The sequence below is a fragment of the Sinocyclocheilus anshuiensis genome, unplaced genomic scaffold, assembly GCF_001515605.1.
Source record: "Sinocyclocheilus anshuiensis isolate Anshui unplaced genomic scaffold, SAMN03320099.WGS_v1.1 scaffold87, whole genome shotgun sequence".
In the NCBI taxonomy this organism is placed as follows: Eukaryota; Metazoa; Chordata; class Actinopteri; order Cypriniformes; family Cyprinidae; genus Sinocyclocheilus; species Sinocyclocheilus anshuiensis.
The window spans coordinates 2353709-2371680 of NW_015549609.1; the positions used below are offsets into that span (position 1 = coordinate 2353709).

A 17972-nucleotide genomic window follows, 5' to 3' on the forward strand; every position below is an offset into this window, starting at 1 on the left:
TGAAAGAGGAAGAGAGGAATATAACCATGAGTTACAAACGGGCTGCCGCTTGATAAGTGCCCAGTGCGAGTAAATGCTGGCCCTATTGGATTTGACCCTTGCTGACCCAATGCATATATCAGTCGCAACTCACACATCTCACAGCTTTTTCCTGACAAAAAAAAATTACCATCAGAACTCTGCCTATTAGTTTTCTTTTTCTCCCAGAACTCTGTGGCAACCTTTGTGCAATATTCTGTACACTAAGCTTCCAAAATGAATATGATGTCATTTCATAGAGACTGACTCATCTTGAGTGACATAATGGTCTACACTGTTTGTCCCAAGTATTTAAGGTCTGCATGAAATCAGAATTGAGCCTATTTACTTACTACTGTACATTAACAGTCTTCTGGTGAACAATTTATCCACATTAAAAAACAGTTTTCATAGTCTTTAGCCAAAATCTGAAAATTAGCTTTCACTCTGTAATGGCATTTCTTCTCTGATGATGACAGTTTGACAGCTTGGGCACAACATCCTTAACTACTCCACCAACCGTCAGTCTGCTGCGAGCTATAGATGGTGAGGGGGTGCCCTAAAATCAAGCCCCGTATTCTATTCAGTTTTCAATTTCACTCTGAGATACAATAAAAATGCAAAAGTAAAAATTTGTGAATACCACTTCAAAAAAAGTGTCAGCCAGATAATAAAATGTAAATGTTACATATAAAGCATTGCTCTAACCAAATGCAGAATTTCGACAGGACCTATTTCCAGGAGTTACAGAAATATAATTAGTAAATATCACAAAGCAATAAGCAATATCACAACACCTTCCAAAACTGAAAGCATGGCCATGTGACAACAACGTGATTCTGTTCTCTTCTAAAGAGCCAGACACATGGAGCCTATTTAGATGAATATATCAGATCAGGCCTACAGAGAGAATGGCAGAATGGTCAAGAAGCAGGGAAATGAACAGGAATGGTCTTGTTCAGACACGTGCCTGATTCTGACCACAGGCTACATTTAACAACCCCAGCTGACACTCAGAGAACACAATTCTGTTTCTCATGAACTGATCAAGTGGGCATGGAAAATATAAGCTGTGACAACAAAAATGTCTCTACTGCAATAGCATAAAATTCAAGTTTCAATTCAAAATAGACATTTTCAAATATGTTCTCCTAGCCAACTTTATTGTGCAAAGACAACTATTAGGCATTTGTAGGTTTGGGGTGGCACTACCTGCTATAAGATGTTTCTCAGGAAATCGGATATTATTATTATTATTTATTTTTTTTGAACAATGAAATTTGATTGAAGGTGCATTGGGAATCCTGTATGGAAACATTATGTTGGAAATTCCATTTATTGCCTGACAGTGGGCAAAGACAAGGCTCTAAAACAAGCATCTAATAAGCAGAAGGAGCAGGACTGTTGAATTGTCACGCTACAGCACGTGTGTGAGATGATGCTCACCTGAGTGGTAATGTCCCAGCCATCCTCAAGACTAACTAGTACAGATGATCCACAGTCCAGCAACTCCACCACAACCAGAGCCAGCTGCAGCAGCTTGTGTAGCTGTTGAACACGCACATACAGAGTACAAAACAACACATTCTAAGTTTAGCAGTTCCTGTACATTTATTGTAATGCACACTGCTGACTAAGAGCTCTCGGAGGGTCTTGGCAAGGATCCTTACAGATAATATTGTTTTAGTGTCTGAGACACAGTGGACCATAAGGCCAAAGGGGTTTGTGAGTGCATGGCTTTCAGCGTGGTAAGCAACATTGTTTTGCTTTAATTGTGTCATGGAATTTTCCCATCTTTGTCTTGCACAGTTTCCCATGGGTGACTAGTTTTAAGGAAAGACTTTTCAACAGGGTCAGAGTCACACAGGCCAACCTGTTTCTGGTTTTCTTAAGATATATGCCACTGTGAGTCACAAAAAGGGGAAGGTGCAGGGGTAGTTTTAATACAGAACAGGGATCTGTGTGTGTTAAGAGATCACGCTAACCTGTAGCATCCATTCGCTCTCCTCCAGAGCCTTAAGGAACGAGTCCTCTGTGTCTGAGGACATGGAACTGGGTGCACACGCCCTCAGAAGCTTCTTGAAGGAGCCCTTCACCTGTCTTGTGTCTGCAAACTCTACTGGCACCAGTTCACAGTTCAGTGCTGAGTCCAGTCTTAAGCCCTGTCATGGAAAAGGATTTGGTACAAACTTTGAATTTTGTTTTGTTTAATTTCTGGAAAAAAACCAAACATTTGGATTGTGCCTCTGGGTAAAATGTTGTATAGAAGCTTTGCTTGTTTCCAGACCTGAGTCAAATTTGTATCTCAAAAAGCTTTTATTATATTCTATTCTATCCAAGGCTATAAATTTGAGCAGACCAACTATTTTATTAATATGGATGAAATTAAATTTCCACTTCACAGACAACCACCAAAATTAAAAACAGACAGTTAATGTACTGAGTAGGACCAGCCAAATAACAGTTTACTTAACTGTCAACAATAGGGCTGATTTATTCCAACTGTTAATTTGGAATACAAATTTTACATTGAATGTTAAAGAAACACATTATCAATAAAGGTAAAAAGCAGCACAAAGTTCCTTCAGGCATCCAAATGTAATATAATTTCAGCCAGAAACAGACAAATTGTGTCAATAAATCAGGGCTTTTATAAACGGCTATTAAGAGGTCCTTATCTAGTCACAAATTTATTGTGCACTGGAGAGAACACTGTCCAAGTATTTCAGGGTGATATGAACTGGTACACTTCAACACAAATGTTTGGCCTCCTTTCCTGTAAAAGATTCATCATACAAGGTCTGCATCAAATCCTTAGCTTATTCTCTCGAAGAAGTCATAGTAAGTGTAACATCTTTACCCTGAGATGAGACTTTTCGCCAAAGATGTAGAGAGCGGCTTGATGCTTGAGGAGTTGGGCCTGGAGGTTCTCAATGCCTGTAGGGGGCGCCAGATCCTTGCCAGCCAACCGCGTGCCCACGTCGGCAGCAGCGGGATGCTGGATGAATCTGCTGCTAGAGCGCAGACTAGCCCACACACCTTTAGGAGAGGGGATACAACAGATGTGTGTAAACATCAGGTTAGGCAGGATTACAAAAATCACTTTGGAAAAACAAACCGACGTAACTAATATCAAGGACGGACAAACTCGGCAATGCTAAATGTGCTAAAAGGAGCGTTGAGTACTATACACTTATTGGTAGCTTAAAATAATCAAATTAGCCACATAAACATGTTAAACATGTAAGGGGTAGGGGATGTGAAGAACTTTAAATGATGGCTGTTCACACACACACACACACACACACAGCTAAATGTATTAGACCAACACCACCCAATGTAAGGTTTGTGCCACAGCTGCCCTAAACTAACAGTACAGCTGATTACCAAAATCATTTTTTATGTTTCTGTAATGCTTAATCCACCGGTGTGTGTAAGCTCTTTAGTCACAGTAGTATTTGTAATGCTAAAATATAATTGTTGTTATCCATGAATTTTTAAATGTACTGTTTTACAAAAAAGGCAGAAAAAATGTTAAAACACTTTATTATAATTTTTTATTCAGATGCCCAATTACAGTCAATAAATATAGTCTAATAAATTTGTTAAGCACTGTATGTGCTTAAATTTATTAGACCACCTGTCATAATAAAGAGAAAACACAAATATTTTAGGAATCTAAACTGATGCATTAATGCCTTGTTGAATATAAGTATTAATTTCCATATATATTTTTATCTTGCTAACTCCAAACCTTTGAATGGTAGTATATCATGGTTTCCATAAAAATATTAAGCAGCACAACTGACATACAACATTGCTAATAATCAGAAATTATTATTGAACACCAAAACTCAGCTTTTTCATCACAGGAATAAATTACATTTAAAAATAATATTCAAATCGAAGCTATTTTAAAATGTAATAACATTCCACAATACCACTGTTTTTCCTGTATTTTTGATCAAATAAATGCAGTTTTGTTGAGAATAAGTGACTTCTTTCCAAAAAATAACAAATTATTTATTCCAAACTCTTGGCCGGTAATATATTAGCCAATGCCCCGAGTAATAATCTCAATAGTATGCAACATACTACCATGGAAGCACATTATCATATAGTTTACTGACCACTTGCCTAATATTTGTCCTGGAGAGTTCAGTTTTGAATGTTGGCTCACTTAGTAAACGGGGTCAGTGCTGCACACCAGTGATGATTCAGTGCTCTGTCATCAGCTACTACAACATACTAAACATTCACTAACATACCACTGAACCTCAAAACTGCAGTCACGACAGACCTGCCAGAACAAACTACAACAGAAGTGCTCTTGCCACGCTCAAGTTTACTTCAGGAAACCAGAAAAGTCAGAGGTAACCTCATTGTGGTATAACTTTCAGACAATACAGAGGCATGGACAGAGGTCAAAGAGAGGTTGAGAACATGGATTAAGTCCAGTATGGATTCTGTTAGTAAGAATGAGTAAAACAGAAACTATACCTTGATTGTGAATTCTTCCCTTAGCTGAAGCTTTTTGGTTTGAGTGAGTGAATAGTTTATCCCTGTACCCGAGTACTGGTAGATTAAGGGTGCAGGAGTTGGTGGTGGCACAGAAACAGGAAATAAAAACAGAAAACAAAATTCACACACATGCAACAATCACCCCCTCTGAAGACAGACAGGACAGTCATTAACAGCTCAGCTTATCGAGACAGATAAGAGAGAAATGCTGCAGGCCTGTATAACATTAGGATTTTAAGATTAGAAGTCGACTGATTTATATTTTGCCAAATAAACAGCATAAATAAGGGCTTTTGGAATGGTCGGATATTAGGAAAAAAATGCTGTTTCAATAATTACATTATTTGTATTTCAATAGATAATAACAATTATCATTTAAACAGTTTATGTATATAAAAACCAGATTACTGGTATTACATTCATAGTGAGCGAATGCTGACTGCAGATAATATTGGCCGCAATAATTATGCACAATATCAGCTTTTTTATGTATATTATTGGGGGTTTTGGTTGCACAATAGACTGAACACAGGATTTCATATACTGTATATTGAATTCCTGTCGCTTTGATGCCTGAGCTGTCCTTCCAGGAAAGGATTTTAACACATTCAGTAGATAAATTTTTAAGCGATATCTGCGATTAATCAGGAAATCAGTTTTCCCCCCATATAGGTTATCATATTGGCAAAATCCAATATTGGTCAACCTCTATTTTTAGGTAGTCTGAATCTTTCAGACTGATGTGAAGTATGCAAAGATGAGGCATCAGTGAAGACAATAAGATGGTTTGGTGAACAAACAAAAGGTTTACATGAATGTCAGGAACATTTTATCAGTGAGATGAATAAATAAAGAAGATCAAAGAACATGGAAAAATTGAAGTATATATGGAAAACTAGATTTTTATGTTTTCTGAAGAAAATGTGAGCGGTGCTTGGCTGTACAAAACTTGCTTATACAATGGTAAGGTGTTGTGGGTGGTGGCCAGGGCATCGCTATGTGGTTCACAGGGTTTTCTGGGTGGTTATTTACAGGCCCAAGTCAAAAAAGACCCACCCTCAAGTCTCTAAAGTGAAGCCGCATGCTTTGAGATGTGATTCATGTAGCACAAGGTGCATACAGTGGGTACGGAAAGTATTCAGACCCCCTTAAATTTTTCACTCTTTGTTATATTGCAGCCATTTGCTAAAATCATTTAAGTTAATTTTTTTTCCTCATTAATGTACACACAGCACCCCATATTGACAGAAAAACACAGGTCTGAATACTTTCCGTACCCACTGCACATGGTGCGTAATGATTCAGGCAAGTTAATAGGGCTGGGTATTGATTTCACAAATTGATTTGATTCCAATTGACCCTTCGCAGGGAGTTTGATTGACAGGTGATCTGACCAATCATAACGCCGAATCTGTCATTTGAAATAAACCAGACAGGAGACTAGATTAACGTCGGTGGACTTTAACTTGAAAAATAGCGTGTATTGACGTCTTTCCACATTTGAAACAAGATACCTTCTGATGTTCATTCATGTTTATTTTATGCTATAATAACTAGTAAAGAGGAAGAGATGATCGGTTCACGTGCCGCTTGAACTAAGGTGCTACAGCGATCTGTCACGACAGATTAAAGAGCCACAAAACGGTATTTATTGTTTGAATTTATTAAAAATAACAAAAATTTGAAAGCTGAGACTTTGTTTCATACCTAAAGTAACCTGCTCTGTCTTGTCTGTCAGTGCGTTGTCAGTTTCTTCTTTGCTCCGTGATTAGTAACAGTAACGAAGGGGGGTGGGTCTTTGTGAAGGGTCAATTCACAAGCTCTTGATCAATCAGATTTGGATTCAATATCAATTCGTTTGAATATATATCAGGTACAGTACATGTCAATTTTTTTCCTCAAGGAAACCGATCTTTAAAGTCTGCGTGAACCGGAAGTTGCTGCCGACTGTATTTCAGTATAGTGACATATTTTCCAACTAAAACAGAATATTGAATAGAGGGCGGGGTTTTATTTTAGCGCTCATCTCCATCTCTTACTCATTGCAAACTAACGGTTAAAATATTGCACTTCATTCATGTTCATATTTTGTGCTATAACTAATAATGTTTTAGCTACAAAGCTGAAAAGATTGATTTTGGAATTTAAAAACTGGAATCAGTTCATGAAAATAAAGATTAAAATCGATTAGTTAATATTGTCAACCATGCCCTGCAAGTTAATACTTAGGTTTTTTTTCCAAATCCCTTCCCATACATATGAGCAATAATAATGGTGATGCTTGACTTAAACACCACTAAAGAAAAAATATATATATATGTTACCAAAAATGAGGAAGTGAAAAATCAGTTCCACATTTCTGTGAAGAGCACATGATGGGAAATGTCTTAGCTTGCACCTGCTGGAGTATATTTGGCTGTGGTGAGATTGAGACCTGTCTAATTTCAGTGCATAACAGCAAAGAAATGAGTCTTCAAGCAGCAGCTGCTATCTATAACCCAGATTTCAAGAAATATGACAGGAAACAACACTGAATCATGACGTCATCTTAGACCCATCAACTGGGACCTGCATCTTTTAACCAAGCTCTGTTAAAATTATGAGCTCTTTTCGAAGAACTCAACCCATCATGAGCTGACATAACATGTTTTATACCAAGACATGTTCAAAACTAGACATAACAGACAAATACAATAACAAGATTATATAACGGTTTAAAAAATAAAAAAGACTAGTTCATCCAACACTGAAAATTCTGTCTTCAATTACACACACTCATGTTATTTCAAACCCTTATGACTAGAGGTCGACCGATGTTTCCGCTTTGCCGATTAATCGGCGTGCTAGTTGGTTGCTGGAACTATCGGCAAAAATCCATGGCGATAGTTTTTCCGGGTTGCGTCCGTTGCTGGAGCAGCTGAGCACGTCCGATGTCATTAAACAATACGAGAGCGAGAGCGACCTCTAGAGGTGTAATTCACTGACACCACGTGCTGTTTGTTTTGACACGTGACACAGCGCTCTGCACTGAGCAGGAAAATTCAGATGCGGATTTAAAACAGACAACAAAACGGTGTATACAGTACACTATAGTGTATGTTTTCATATGATTACTGAGTAATTAATTTGTTGACTAGATGCTGCATTAGATGCTGCGCTTTTTGCCTGGTGTGCGACTGCCATATTTGGTTATTTTGATCAGATAATCATCACGTGTTCTAGAATAGAAGCAATTAAAGTGTGAGAGTATACATACAATATCAAATTGTATGATTACATATGTGTAGATTACATATCTAATTTAAACATCTACTAATACATTTTTAAATTTTGAAGTTGCTTCTGTTAACATTAGTTAATGAACTATGAACTATTTTTAATGATCAATATACAATTAATATTTAATATTAATATTTTTATTCATGTACAAAGTATGGTTCAATACGTTTTTTTTTTAGTAAAGCACTATTTTAGTTTTCGCTCCGTATCCATTTGAAAAATTATCGGTTGATTAATCGGTATCGGCCAGTTTGGTCCAACCTAGCTATTGGTATTGGTAAAATCCACTATCGGTCGACCTCTACTTATGACTTTGGATATTCAGACTTTCGTATGGGGTTGGAATGACATGAGGCTGAATAAATGACAATGTCATTTAACATAAAATCCTGTCGCAAATGTACATTACTCTACATGTCTCTTTGATCCGAGGTGAGCATTTGGCATGGGGGATTTTGAATTCAGAAGATGTGAAAATCTGAATCTAAATCTATGTAATATACGCTTCCGTGATGTACAATAAAGCACAAGCTGTTTTCACAGCAAAGACCTTCCTGCTTGTAATATCACATTCAAAGATAGTGTGCAGACATTGACCTGACTGGGGAGGTGGATACTTCTGCACCACTTCAAAAAATCATTCACAATAGGCGTTCTGAATGTGTCTACATGGCGAGCTTTTTGGATTTTATGAAACACTCTGTGTACTTTGGAGAAATGTGGCGACAAATATCTGCAAGTTCAGCAGAACCATCACCGCAAAAAATGAAAGAGCAGGCCAAAGTCAAAGCAGCATGAGCGTGTATATGTGTGTGGGAAGAGTTGTGGTCTTTGACAGAACACAGATAATGAGATATCAAGACCGAAGACAGTCAACTAACAATATCAGATGGAAGATGGGGAATTGGTTTGACGCTAAATATCTCCTTGAAGTCAACGGAAATAAAGAAGAGACGCCCACTCACCTCCTCTGGTGAAGCTATTGGTGAAGGAAATGTCCAAATGGACAGGGGCCATCTTTGGTATTCTTGATGCCCTTCTTTCGCTTGCTAAACAGATAAAAACACACAATCACACACACCATGCATCACGTACTAACACAAGCAAACAAGACAACATAGCCCTTTCCAAACCCTAGTTAGCTGCCAAATACCAATATAGATAGCATCCTAACATAATGGAACCAAACACTGATCTGTATCACTCCTCACCTGAAGCACAGACTTAATTCACAATTTTTATCTAAGAAGCATGATAATACATAAAACATACAAATGTTGGGTAAATCAACAATGCAGTGCATTCTGCAATGGCCTCATCCAATAAGGATACATGTGAAGGCAGGGCACGTTTGCTGACTTGCTGTTTTGAAAACCATTGCGTTTTAGGCATGGCTAAGATGCCTAAATGCTTTCTAGATAGGCCGCTCACTAGGTTTTGGAACCAAACACAATAGACATTAATGCTTGTAGTTAGTAAACATCTCAACCCAACCACTTATGCAGGCCATAGCAAACGTGGATTAGTATGGATCAATCTAGCTTATGGATGCTGGGGTGGCCCGCATGCTGTGAAAGATCAGTTTCAAGGTCCAATTACACAGTAAATATTTTGAGGACACAACACTGCTCAAGTCAGATTTGGGTCTGGTCTCTTGATGTAACCCATCTTGAGTATCAAGGTCTGTTTTAAATTGAGAGAACTTAAAGCTGCCATGCAGCACTATCATCAGAAATAAGCTGAGCCATTTGCTGGTGAGAGGAGGCTGCTTTTTGCCCAGCAGGTGGGGATAAATGGAACATTATGGTGGCGACACTGCATAGCTTACGGGGCAGGATCTGTGTGGTCTGAGCCATCTGCAATACGGCTGTGGAGAGCAGTGAATGCAAGGAGAGAGATGGATGGGAGGTGACCTCGACATGTCCTGCTCTCCTTACATAACCACACAATTGTGCTCCAGTTCCTTTGGAAATCAGCCCAAAACATAAATAACATTTTGTGCAACCAAGAGGAAACGTCTCAGGTTACTTATGTAACCATGGTTCCCTGAATAGGGAACGAGACACTGCGTCCTCTAGGGGTCGCTATGGGGAACGCCTCGTCGTGACCCGTGTCTGAAGCATACATTGAAAAAACACCAACTCGTTGGCCAGCGACAGCCATGACGTCACTACCGGTGCGACTATAGAATAAATAGGCGCCGGGAGCACACATCATTCACTTCTTCGTCAGGAGGAGATAAGAGCCTTGAAGAACACAAAAAGGGGCAAAAACAAGTCTAAACAAGAAAGCGAAGAATCAGGCATTCAGTGAAGGATGCACCTGATATCTTTGCAGTACCTGGGGACAAGCCGATGAGGGAACGGTTGGTGAGAATGTTGCTGCCGTTGGGTTTGAAGTAGATGGGGATGGAGCTGAGGATGGCCTGCAGGTATTTCTCTTGTTCCAGACTGCTGGAGGTCTCTGAGGAAGTCAGATCTGGTAACAGCAAGAGAGCATCATCAGAACAGTCGTCTCTCTCTTGAAAACGTATTCATCTCAAACAGCCAGACCTTTGAGTAATTTAGTGGTTCTCAACCAGGGGACCAAAGCAAACATCAAAGGGGAGCACAGGATGAATTAAAATTAAAGATATTTTTAAAAGAATTAAAAGTAAATCAAAAACACACACACACACATACACAAATCAAGATGTAAACAGAAATCATATTTTTCCCTTCAATAACTATTGTTTGTATTGAAAAACATACTAAATCTTATAAAATCCCAAAACGAATCGTGTTTAATTAAATGATATCAATACTCCCAGTTCCTGTTAATAAAAAAGTTTTGAAAACAAGCAGCCTTGTCATAATTACAGCAGAAATCCTAGAGGAAATATCTTATGGTGCCAATATTTCGGTGGCATTCTGTCAAAAATGTTGAGAACAGGACTAAATGGCCAAAGGTCTGGTCCACATTGCAGCTTATTCTGGCCAAAAACCACCTACGACAGGAAGACACTGAGTCAGACACAAAAAAAATGACCCACCACAGTTTGTTTTCTTTATGTTCTGTTTAGGGGTGAGTATTTCTGAAAATAATAGACGGCCATGAAGAATATTTAACTAATGCTGTGGTAGTTTCAGTGAAAAGTCTGGCTACCTTTGTCAAATCCAGTGATTATTTCATCCTCAAACGTGCTTGTTGCATCAAACTGGTACTTTGTAGAAAAAAAAACAAACATGTTCTCATATTCTCGAAAGTTGCATGAAGTCATCCAATCAAGATTAGCGCTTGCCAGATCAAGTAATCACTGTCCAGTGTTGTTTGCACCATGCATTAGATAGTCAGTGAACAGGCTGTGGGCATGTTATCTCGGGCTGAGACTAATCTTTTATCAGAATTATAATCTTAGAGCAAATATTTACAGCCCTGTCTGATTGTCAACCATCCCCAAGACTGCTTGATGTAATATGCATATTTTACTGCACAAACATACCTGCTGAAGAAGGGTTCTGAGACTTGAAAAGTCCAACCACACTCTTGCTATGAAAACCACCCGAACGAAGTAAAACCGCTTTGGTGCGAAGGTGTTTCCAACACACGACTGGCAGGCGGTTGTGCCGGTAGCAGCGGGACACCTTATGGAGACTGCTGTCCTGCACAGTGTGAGGCACCACCAGGAGACCAGGGTAACTGTAAACCATGGATATTATCCCCATTTAGAAAATTTGCAGCTGAGAGATTGCTTTGATAAATGATAAATCAATTTCTGTCATTGTTTTTCATAGGGCAAACCTAGCGAGCTACCCACCTAAACTTAGACAGCACTTAAAAGTTGCGATGAAACGGAAGTTTCAAAAGAGCTTTTCTTTTTTTATTGAGATGTACATCCAAGCGAAACAGATTATCAGAAAAAGTCAAATGTAGTGCAGAGACTTGGTTTTATGCCAGATGTGGGCATTGCACTTAAAAGTGGATGCAGATGAACGTGAGCTTTTTGATTGAACATTACAAGGTAACATTTATAAAAAATAAATAAACAGATGAATTGTTCACAATAAGATCTATAACACGTATTACTAAAACAGTCAATTTTCATTTCATGCTGACTTTAAGGGATCACAGGGTGTCCTGACACAAAGGCTATTCCAAATAATATGCAGCAAAATTAAGATACCTTGATTTGGCCAAATTCTAAGGCACCATCACATTCTTTTCCTTTAAAGATACGGTAAGCCATTCCTAGAATGAGCTGAAAAAAATTTCTTAAACAAATCTAAACCTTTTCAACCTATATTAAAGTATCATGTGATCAGCTTAGAAATGCGTGGTAATTTTAGACTACTAAATGTCATGAATCTTGTGAAGAACACTATTTATGCAGCTTGCAGAGTTGCTGTCTAGGCAGGCAGTAGGCAGCAAGGCTGCTCACTAGGTTTTCGAACAAAAGTCTAGGTGTTGGGTTGCTTCTTGCCTGCGACACAATGAGTAGAGCCTGTTGACTGCCGTAACTCGGAACTGCTCTCCGCTTTTAGACCGTGTGGAACTAACGCTAATGGTACCCAGGCCCAGCCTCTGGTAGTCACGGAAACAGGCTCGCTCCACTAACTGCTCCATAGTGGACTTCTCTGAGGCCTTCAGTGTGCTGCTGGCAGGGGGCTCACCATCATCTGAGACTGAAACATCAACATCACACAACTGAAGGGCAATGACTGCTGACATAAGACATTTTTCTAACAGTGTGAACTATACTCACTGGAGATGTCATCATCCTCGTGCCACGTCATGCGACTGCCCTTTTCGTTTTTCTTCAGAGTGGACTGGCGGCCCATTGTGATCTTGCCTGCCCTTTTAGCCCCCTTCACAATGGTCTTAGATAGTGTTCTACAAGAAACAGATTTTCATTTAACTGACCAATATACCCAAAATGTGGTCATTATTTGCTCACCCTCATGTTGTTCCAAAGCTTTATGACTTACTTTCTTCCATGGAACACAAAAGGACAATTTAACAACATCTTGGCCACTCTTTTAAATATAATGAAATTGGTCAAGCTCCAAAAATAAAATAAAAATATCATTAAAGTAGTCCATATGACGTGTGTGCTAAATTCTGAGTCTGCTGAAGTGATGCGACAGGTTTGTGAAAAACAGAATGAAAATTAAGTTGTTATATACTCAAAATCTTGACGTGCTTTATCTCTTCTTGGTGTTTTCAAAAGAGTTCATTAGATAAGTAGTGATGTCTAATCAATTAATGTGATATTCTTTTGAGTCTGATTTTGAAATCAATGAATCTGTTTTTATACATGTTGCAAAACTAGTTTGAATGATTCATTTATGAACTGGACTTATCCAGTTCTCAAGTTCAGCTTGACTCAGTGATCCAGTCATAGCACTTAATAGACCCCTGAAAAGATTATCAGTATATAAGTTTTGTGTGACAAACATAATACAATCGCATGCACTCTGAAGACTTGGAATATAGTGCATATCCATATAGACTAATTTTATAGTGCATCCTTTTTAAAGCTCGATGACCTTAGTCCTCCTTCAACCCCATTTCCACTGGAGAAAGAAAATCACATGGGTTTGGACTGACATCAGGATAGATAAATAATGACAGAATCAAAAGTTTGGGGCAGTGAAGCATTGCTTGAATGTTGTATTTCTGATCAGGATATCAATAGTTTGTTGCAGCCTCAACAATAGCAATAAAAGGAACAACACAACTCAACACTGAATCCTAAATTAACATTATGAAAACATATATTGCACTGACCGAAAGCCCGTGTTTCTCTCTTTCTGCTTGGGTAATATGAGCTGTGGTGCCGTTTGTCCCGCTGCAAAGGCAAAGGTACTGAAGATGGATGGTGGGTAGCGGATCCGTTGCATGTGTTTCCTGAAGATCTCTACCATCTCTGAGCTCACCTCCTCATCAAACGCCACCTTAATTAGCTAAAACAAAGCAGGACATACAGTCAGACCAGTTGTCCAACTATCATATTATACAGAGTGATTTAACTAATAGTTTAGGATAGAGCCGCCACACCTTCATTAAGCAAGACAATCTGCAAATAATCATTTGAAATTTTTTGGGGCAAGAGAAATGACTTGCAGAAGTGCTCTGAGCTGGATAGCAGTATGGAACAAGATCTTTCCCCACTTTTCTCTTTGAGAACATTCCAAAATGAGGTTTGGCCGTGCAAATGCTTGTCTGTGTGACCCCATATCCCCTCTCCACCTCCCCAGCACTCCTCTATCTCTGCTCCTCAGGGGTCTGATCTGATTTCGCTTGGACTGCAGGTCTTAATGAGGGTCTGATAATGTACCCCAGACACCAACTGCTGGCAGCCACACGTGGGCAGACCAGCACAAATGACCCTCGCTTCCATACAAGGCCTGATTTTATAGCTTAAGTTTGTTCAACGATAGGAATGAGCCATAAAATCTTTATAGCCCTATAGTCCATGCATAGTGAAGAACACAACATGTGTTTCTCTTGCTCTGTCCTCATCCATGAAGAGACTTCATGATAATGAGACCGAGAGAGATGCCGGAAACATGCACATTCCTCTTCAGCAAACATCACTCCTAATCAAGTTGTTCCTAAAGAGGCATTTTTAAATAAGTGCTCTAATAAAAAAGTGCTTTTAAAACATATTGAATCTGGTTGACTGAAATCGGAACGACTTTCTGATAAAAACTTGGATGGTGAGGCAAAACAGAGAAGTTGTAGGTACAAACCAAAATACAGGAAGTAGGGAAAGTTAAGCACTTAAAATTAACCTCTTAAAAGAAATGTTATGTCTGCTGTGGTCCAGTGACAACTTTCCCCATGTTAGGGGTAAGCTGTGTCATGTCAAGAATTGTTGAGGAATATGCAAACAATATGTATTTCAAATAAAAAATATATGAACAAAAAACACAATTTACTAATGCACAATGCCATCCCAAACCAAGTCTTAACTTTACTGCACATTATTCACATCTTCTTAAAACAACCAGGAAAAAGTGTAATATTCAACATATCTGGACAATAAATATTTAGATTGAAGCCATTTATTGGCCGCATAGCATATTTTGTGCGCCAGAACCTGGAAAGAGGCAGATCTCAGCTGAAGCCCATCCTGCATGTTTTGCTGTAGCTGGTTCTGAATGGTGATCTTCTTCTCCTTAGTTAGAGTGGATACTGGAAAACTCCTGATCACGGCCTGTTCGCCAACTGCGCACACACAGACACAAACATAAACACATGAATACAGCAGGGTAAAACTACCGAAATATAGAACAGTCAACTCTCCAACCTCTTTCAAACAAACTTCTTCCACCACCGACTCACGCTTTGTTCCAAACCCATATGAATTAAATTAAAAAGATTCAAATGCATTTAGAACAAACTTGGTTTGACGTCAAACATGATGTGATGTGGCGGCAAGTTTGAATGTGCATAAATGCACATATGGCCTAGGCATTGTTAAAGGGATAGGTAGTCCGAAAAATTTAAATTCTGTCATAATTTACTCATGCTCATGTTGTTACAAACCCAAAAGACTTTGGTTAATCTAAGAAAAACTAAGATGTTTTTAATGAAACCTGAGAGGGTTTTGTTCCTCCACTGAAAGTCCAGGTAACCAAAACTTCATGCATGCACTAAATGTATGAGATGCGCTCTATGCAGGGCTTGGCATTAAGCCTTGACATGTGCTTATCATTTAGACAAGCAAATTCATCATTCACTTGTCCAAGTAAAAATGTTTAAATGTTGTTGTTTTTTTTTTGTGGTGAACTTTCATTTATTCTGAAGAAATATTCTCATCAGTGTTCTATCAGCTCTTACTTTATTAAACAAGCATATGATAATAGGCCCCTTAAACTGATTTCCATGCATTTATAAAGAGTATATAAATTAATTTAGAATAATAAGACACTACATGGATGTTATCGATGAAACAAAATGAGTATCTACAAAATCCACTGTAGAGGAAACACAGAAGCTGCATCAAGTGGCATTTAAGTGCTTTTACACAGACTGTTTAATGAAGCTCAGAAGTTGCATGAATGCATTTACATTGCAAAATTACTGCATAAATAATGTTATGAGATTAATGTTTTTTTTTAATATACAAATATGAAATGTTGGTATGAATGCAAAGATACTTTTACATGTGAAACTAAACCACTGGTAGGTGGTGGCAAGTGACTGTCTTAATAAGGGAGTCGCTTCAAATCGTTTAAAGAGCTGATTCATTCAAGAATGAAGCAAATAACATTCTTTACGAATGGGCCATTGAATCATTGACTCACCTGATTAGTTAAAAAAACGCTGAATCATTTAGTAACAAAACACGGCTGTGGGTTGCTCAAAGATGCATGACTGCTCTGCTGTAATCTTTGTTTGGAACTATTTTCAGCAGTCAACATTGTGTCTAAAATGTCACTTAATATTAACTTGCTTGTTGACTGAACTGTTGTATAAAATCAATGTCACATTTGCAATTATTCTGATACTCGGGAAAACAGGTCACAAAATTCAAGAAGCAATTCCGAAAGTACCTAGTGGGTCGTGAGGAGTGCCTTTGAAAACGATACGATAAGTGGTGAGGAAGAGTGCTCCCTCTGCTGGCAAAATGTGCGGTCCTCCCAGAAGGCCGCCAGTGGCTTCCTCTCGACCATCTGGGTCTAAGACCACCCGTAGCCCCTCGGACACCAGCTCCTCTCCAGGCAGCAGGGCAGGCCGCAGGATCTTGGGCTGGAGAAAATCATTGTCATTAAAAAAATCATTGTCAGCTGAAGACCAGGAGCAAATGCTGTGGTACATAGATGATTACGTTCACTATATTTCTCCTAAACAGAAATATAACATTACATTGTTATTCAGTTTGTACCAGAAAAAAAGCCAAGTCTTTGTGGTCTGCTTTTTTGACAGACAACAAACGATTCTCTTAATGATGGAGTAAGCATCATTTATTAGGTTTAGTTCCAGGCACAGTAATCACACTCGTCTGTTTACCACCAGAGACACAACCCATCAATTTTTACACTGTCCAGACAGCGTGCTCTTTCCTGGCCCCGTCCTGGTGTCATTATCTAGCTCATTAGTTGGATTCAGAAGGGTGACAAGAACTGAAACTGAACCGAATTAGGAAAAAAAAGGGAACTACAGCAAGTATTTGTTTTGTGGAAATCTGCGGTATTTGAAGAACACTCCACCTCACACTGGGGATGCCAGTTGGGATCTCCATCAGTTACTTCCCTGGATTTGCACACTAATAAACAATCTACTTCCGAAATCTTCTTCCGAAAAACAAACTTGGTCCTGTACAGAAACCAGGACTTTATCCAGCCCAGAATTCCCTCTTTAACCAAAGCATCTTAGAGGTGTCTCCATTTATCATCACTTGACATTTGTCAATGAAGTCAGGCAGAGTTTTCATAAACAATACTATTTTGGTATAATACTGATACATTTTAATGTTTTAAATATTTAATTTATACCTTAAAATATTAATTACAAAAACAGTTTTGTAAATGTATATCTTTAACTAAACATTGTCTTACGAACAACTATACAGTAAGTTTCACGAACCTTGAACACAAGTAGTCTTTCAAGTCAGAAACGAAAGAGTTTGATTTGTAAGATGTTAAACGTCTTGATGAATTTCTTTCTTACAAACACGCAGCTTGTGATGTAATGCTAAAATTCTCCTAATCTGTTCTGATGAACAAACTCACTCATTTTTTCTTTTTCATTTTTGGGTGAATCGGTGCATCCGAAATCGCATACTGTCTTGAGTACACTGTAAAATCCAATAGTTTACCTTACTTAGATTTAATTAGTAATCTTTACTTAGTTATACTTACTAGGTTTTATTAAGTTACAGCTACTTTCAAGGCAAATAAAACAATTTACTTACTGTTTTGAGTGACACTCGCTTAAAATATTCAAGTAGCCACAAAGGAACCAATGACATTAATAAAGCAGTGAGAGGCAGCAGTGCACTAATATGTTGCTAATGTGCAACATAACAACAGAAGAAGAAGAAAAGAAAACGAGTCTTAATAGACTTTTCACACATTTTCTCCATGTCTGCTGTTATCTTTCACTAGTTGCATTCACTCGTTTCCCAAAGTCATCTTGAATGTTGAATTCTCAATACAACTGAAATA

At 38.4% G+C, this 17972-nt stretch overlaps 1 protein-coding gene across 1 annotated transcript in view; it reads right to left on the minus strand.

Moving 5' to 3' along the window:
• LOC107659112 (myotubularin-related protein 13-like) overlaps positions 1-17972 on the minus strand; it is a gene marked incomplete at its 5' end in the record, with an annotated part of 78644 nt that overhangs the window by 12769 nt on the left and 47903 nt on the right. Inside the window, 12 exons of the mRNA XM_016447939.1 lie at positions 1465-1566; positions 2004-2180; positions 2879-3057; positions 4519-4593; positions 8784-8867; positions 10159-10296; positions 11300-11496; positions 12278-12479; positions 12560-12687; positions 13585-13760; positions 14900-15027; positions 16359-16554. Coding sequence (XP_016303425.1) covers positions 1465-1566; positions 2004-2180; positions 2879-3057; positions 4519-4593; positions 8784-8867; positions 10159-10296; positions 11300-11496; positions 12278-12479; positions 12560-12687; positions 13585-13760; positions 14900-15027; positions 16359-16554 — 1782 coding nt within the window. The remainder of the gene's footprint in view (positions 1-1464; positions 1567-2003; positions 2181-2878; positions 3058-4518; positions 4594-8783; positions 8868-10158; positions 10297-11299; positions 11497-12277; positions 12480-12559; positions 12688-13584; positions 13761-14899; positions 15028-16358; positions 16555-17972) is intronic.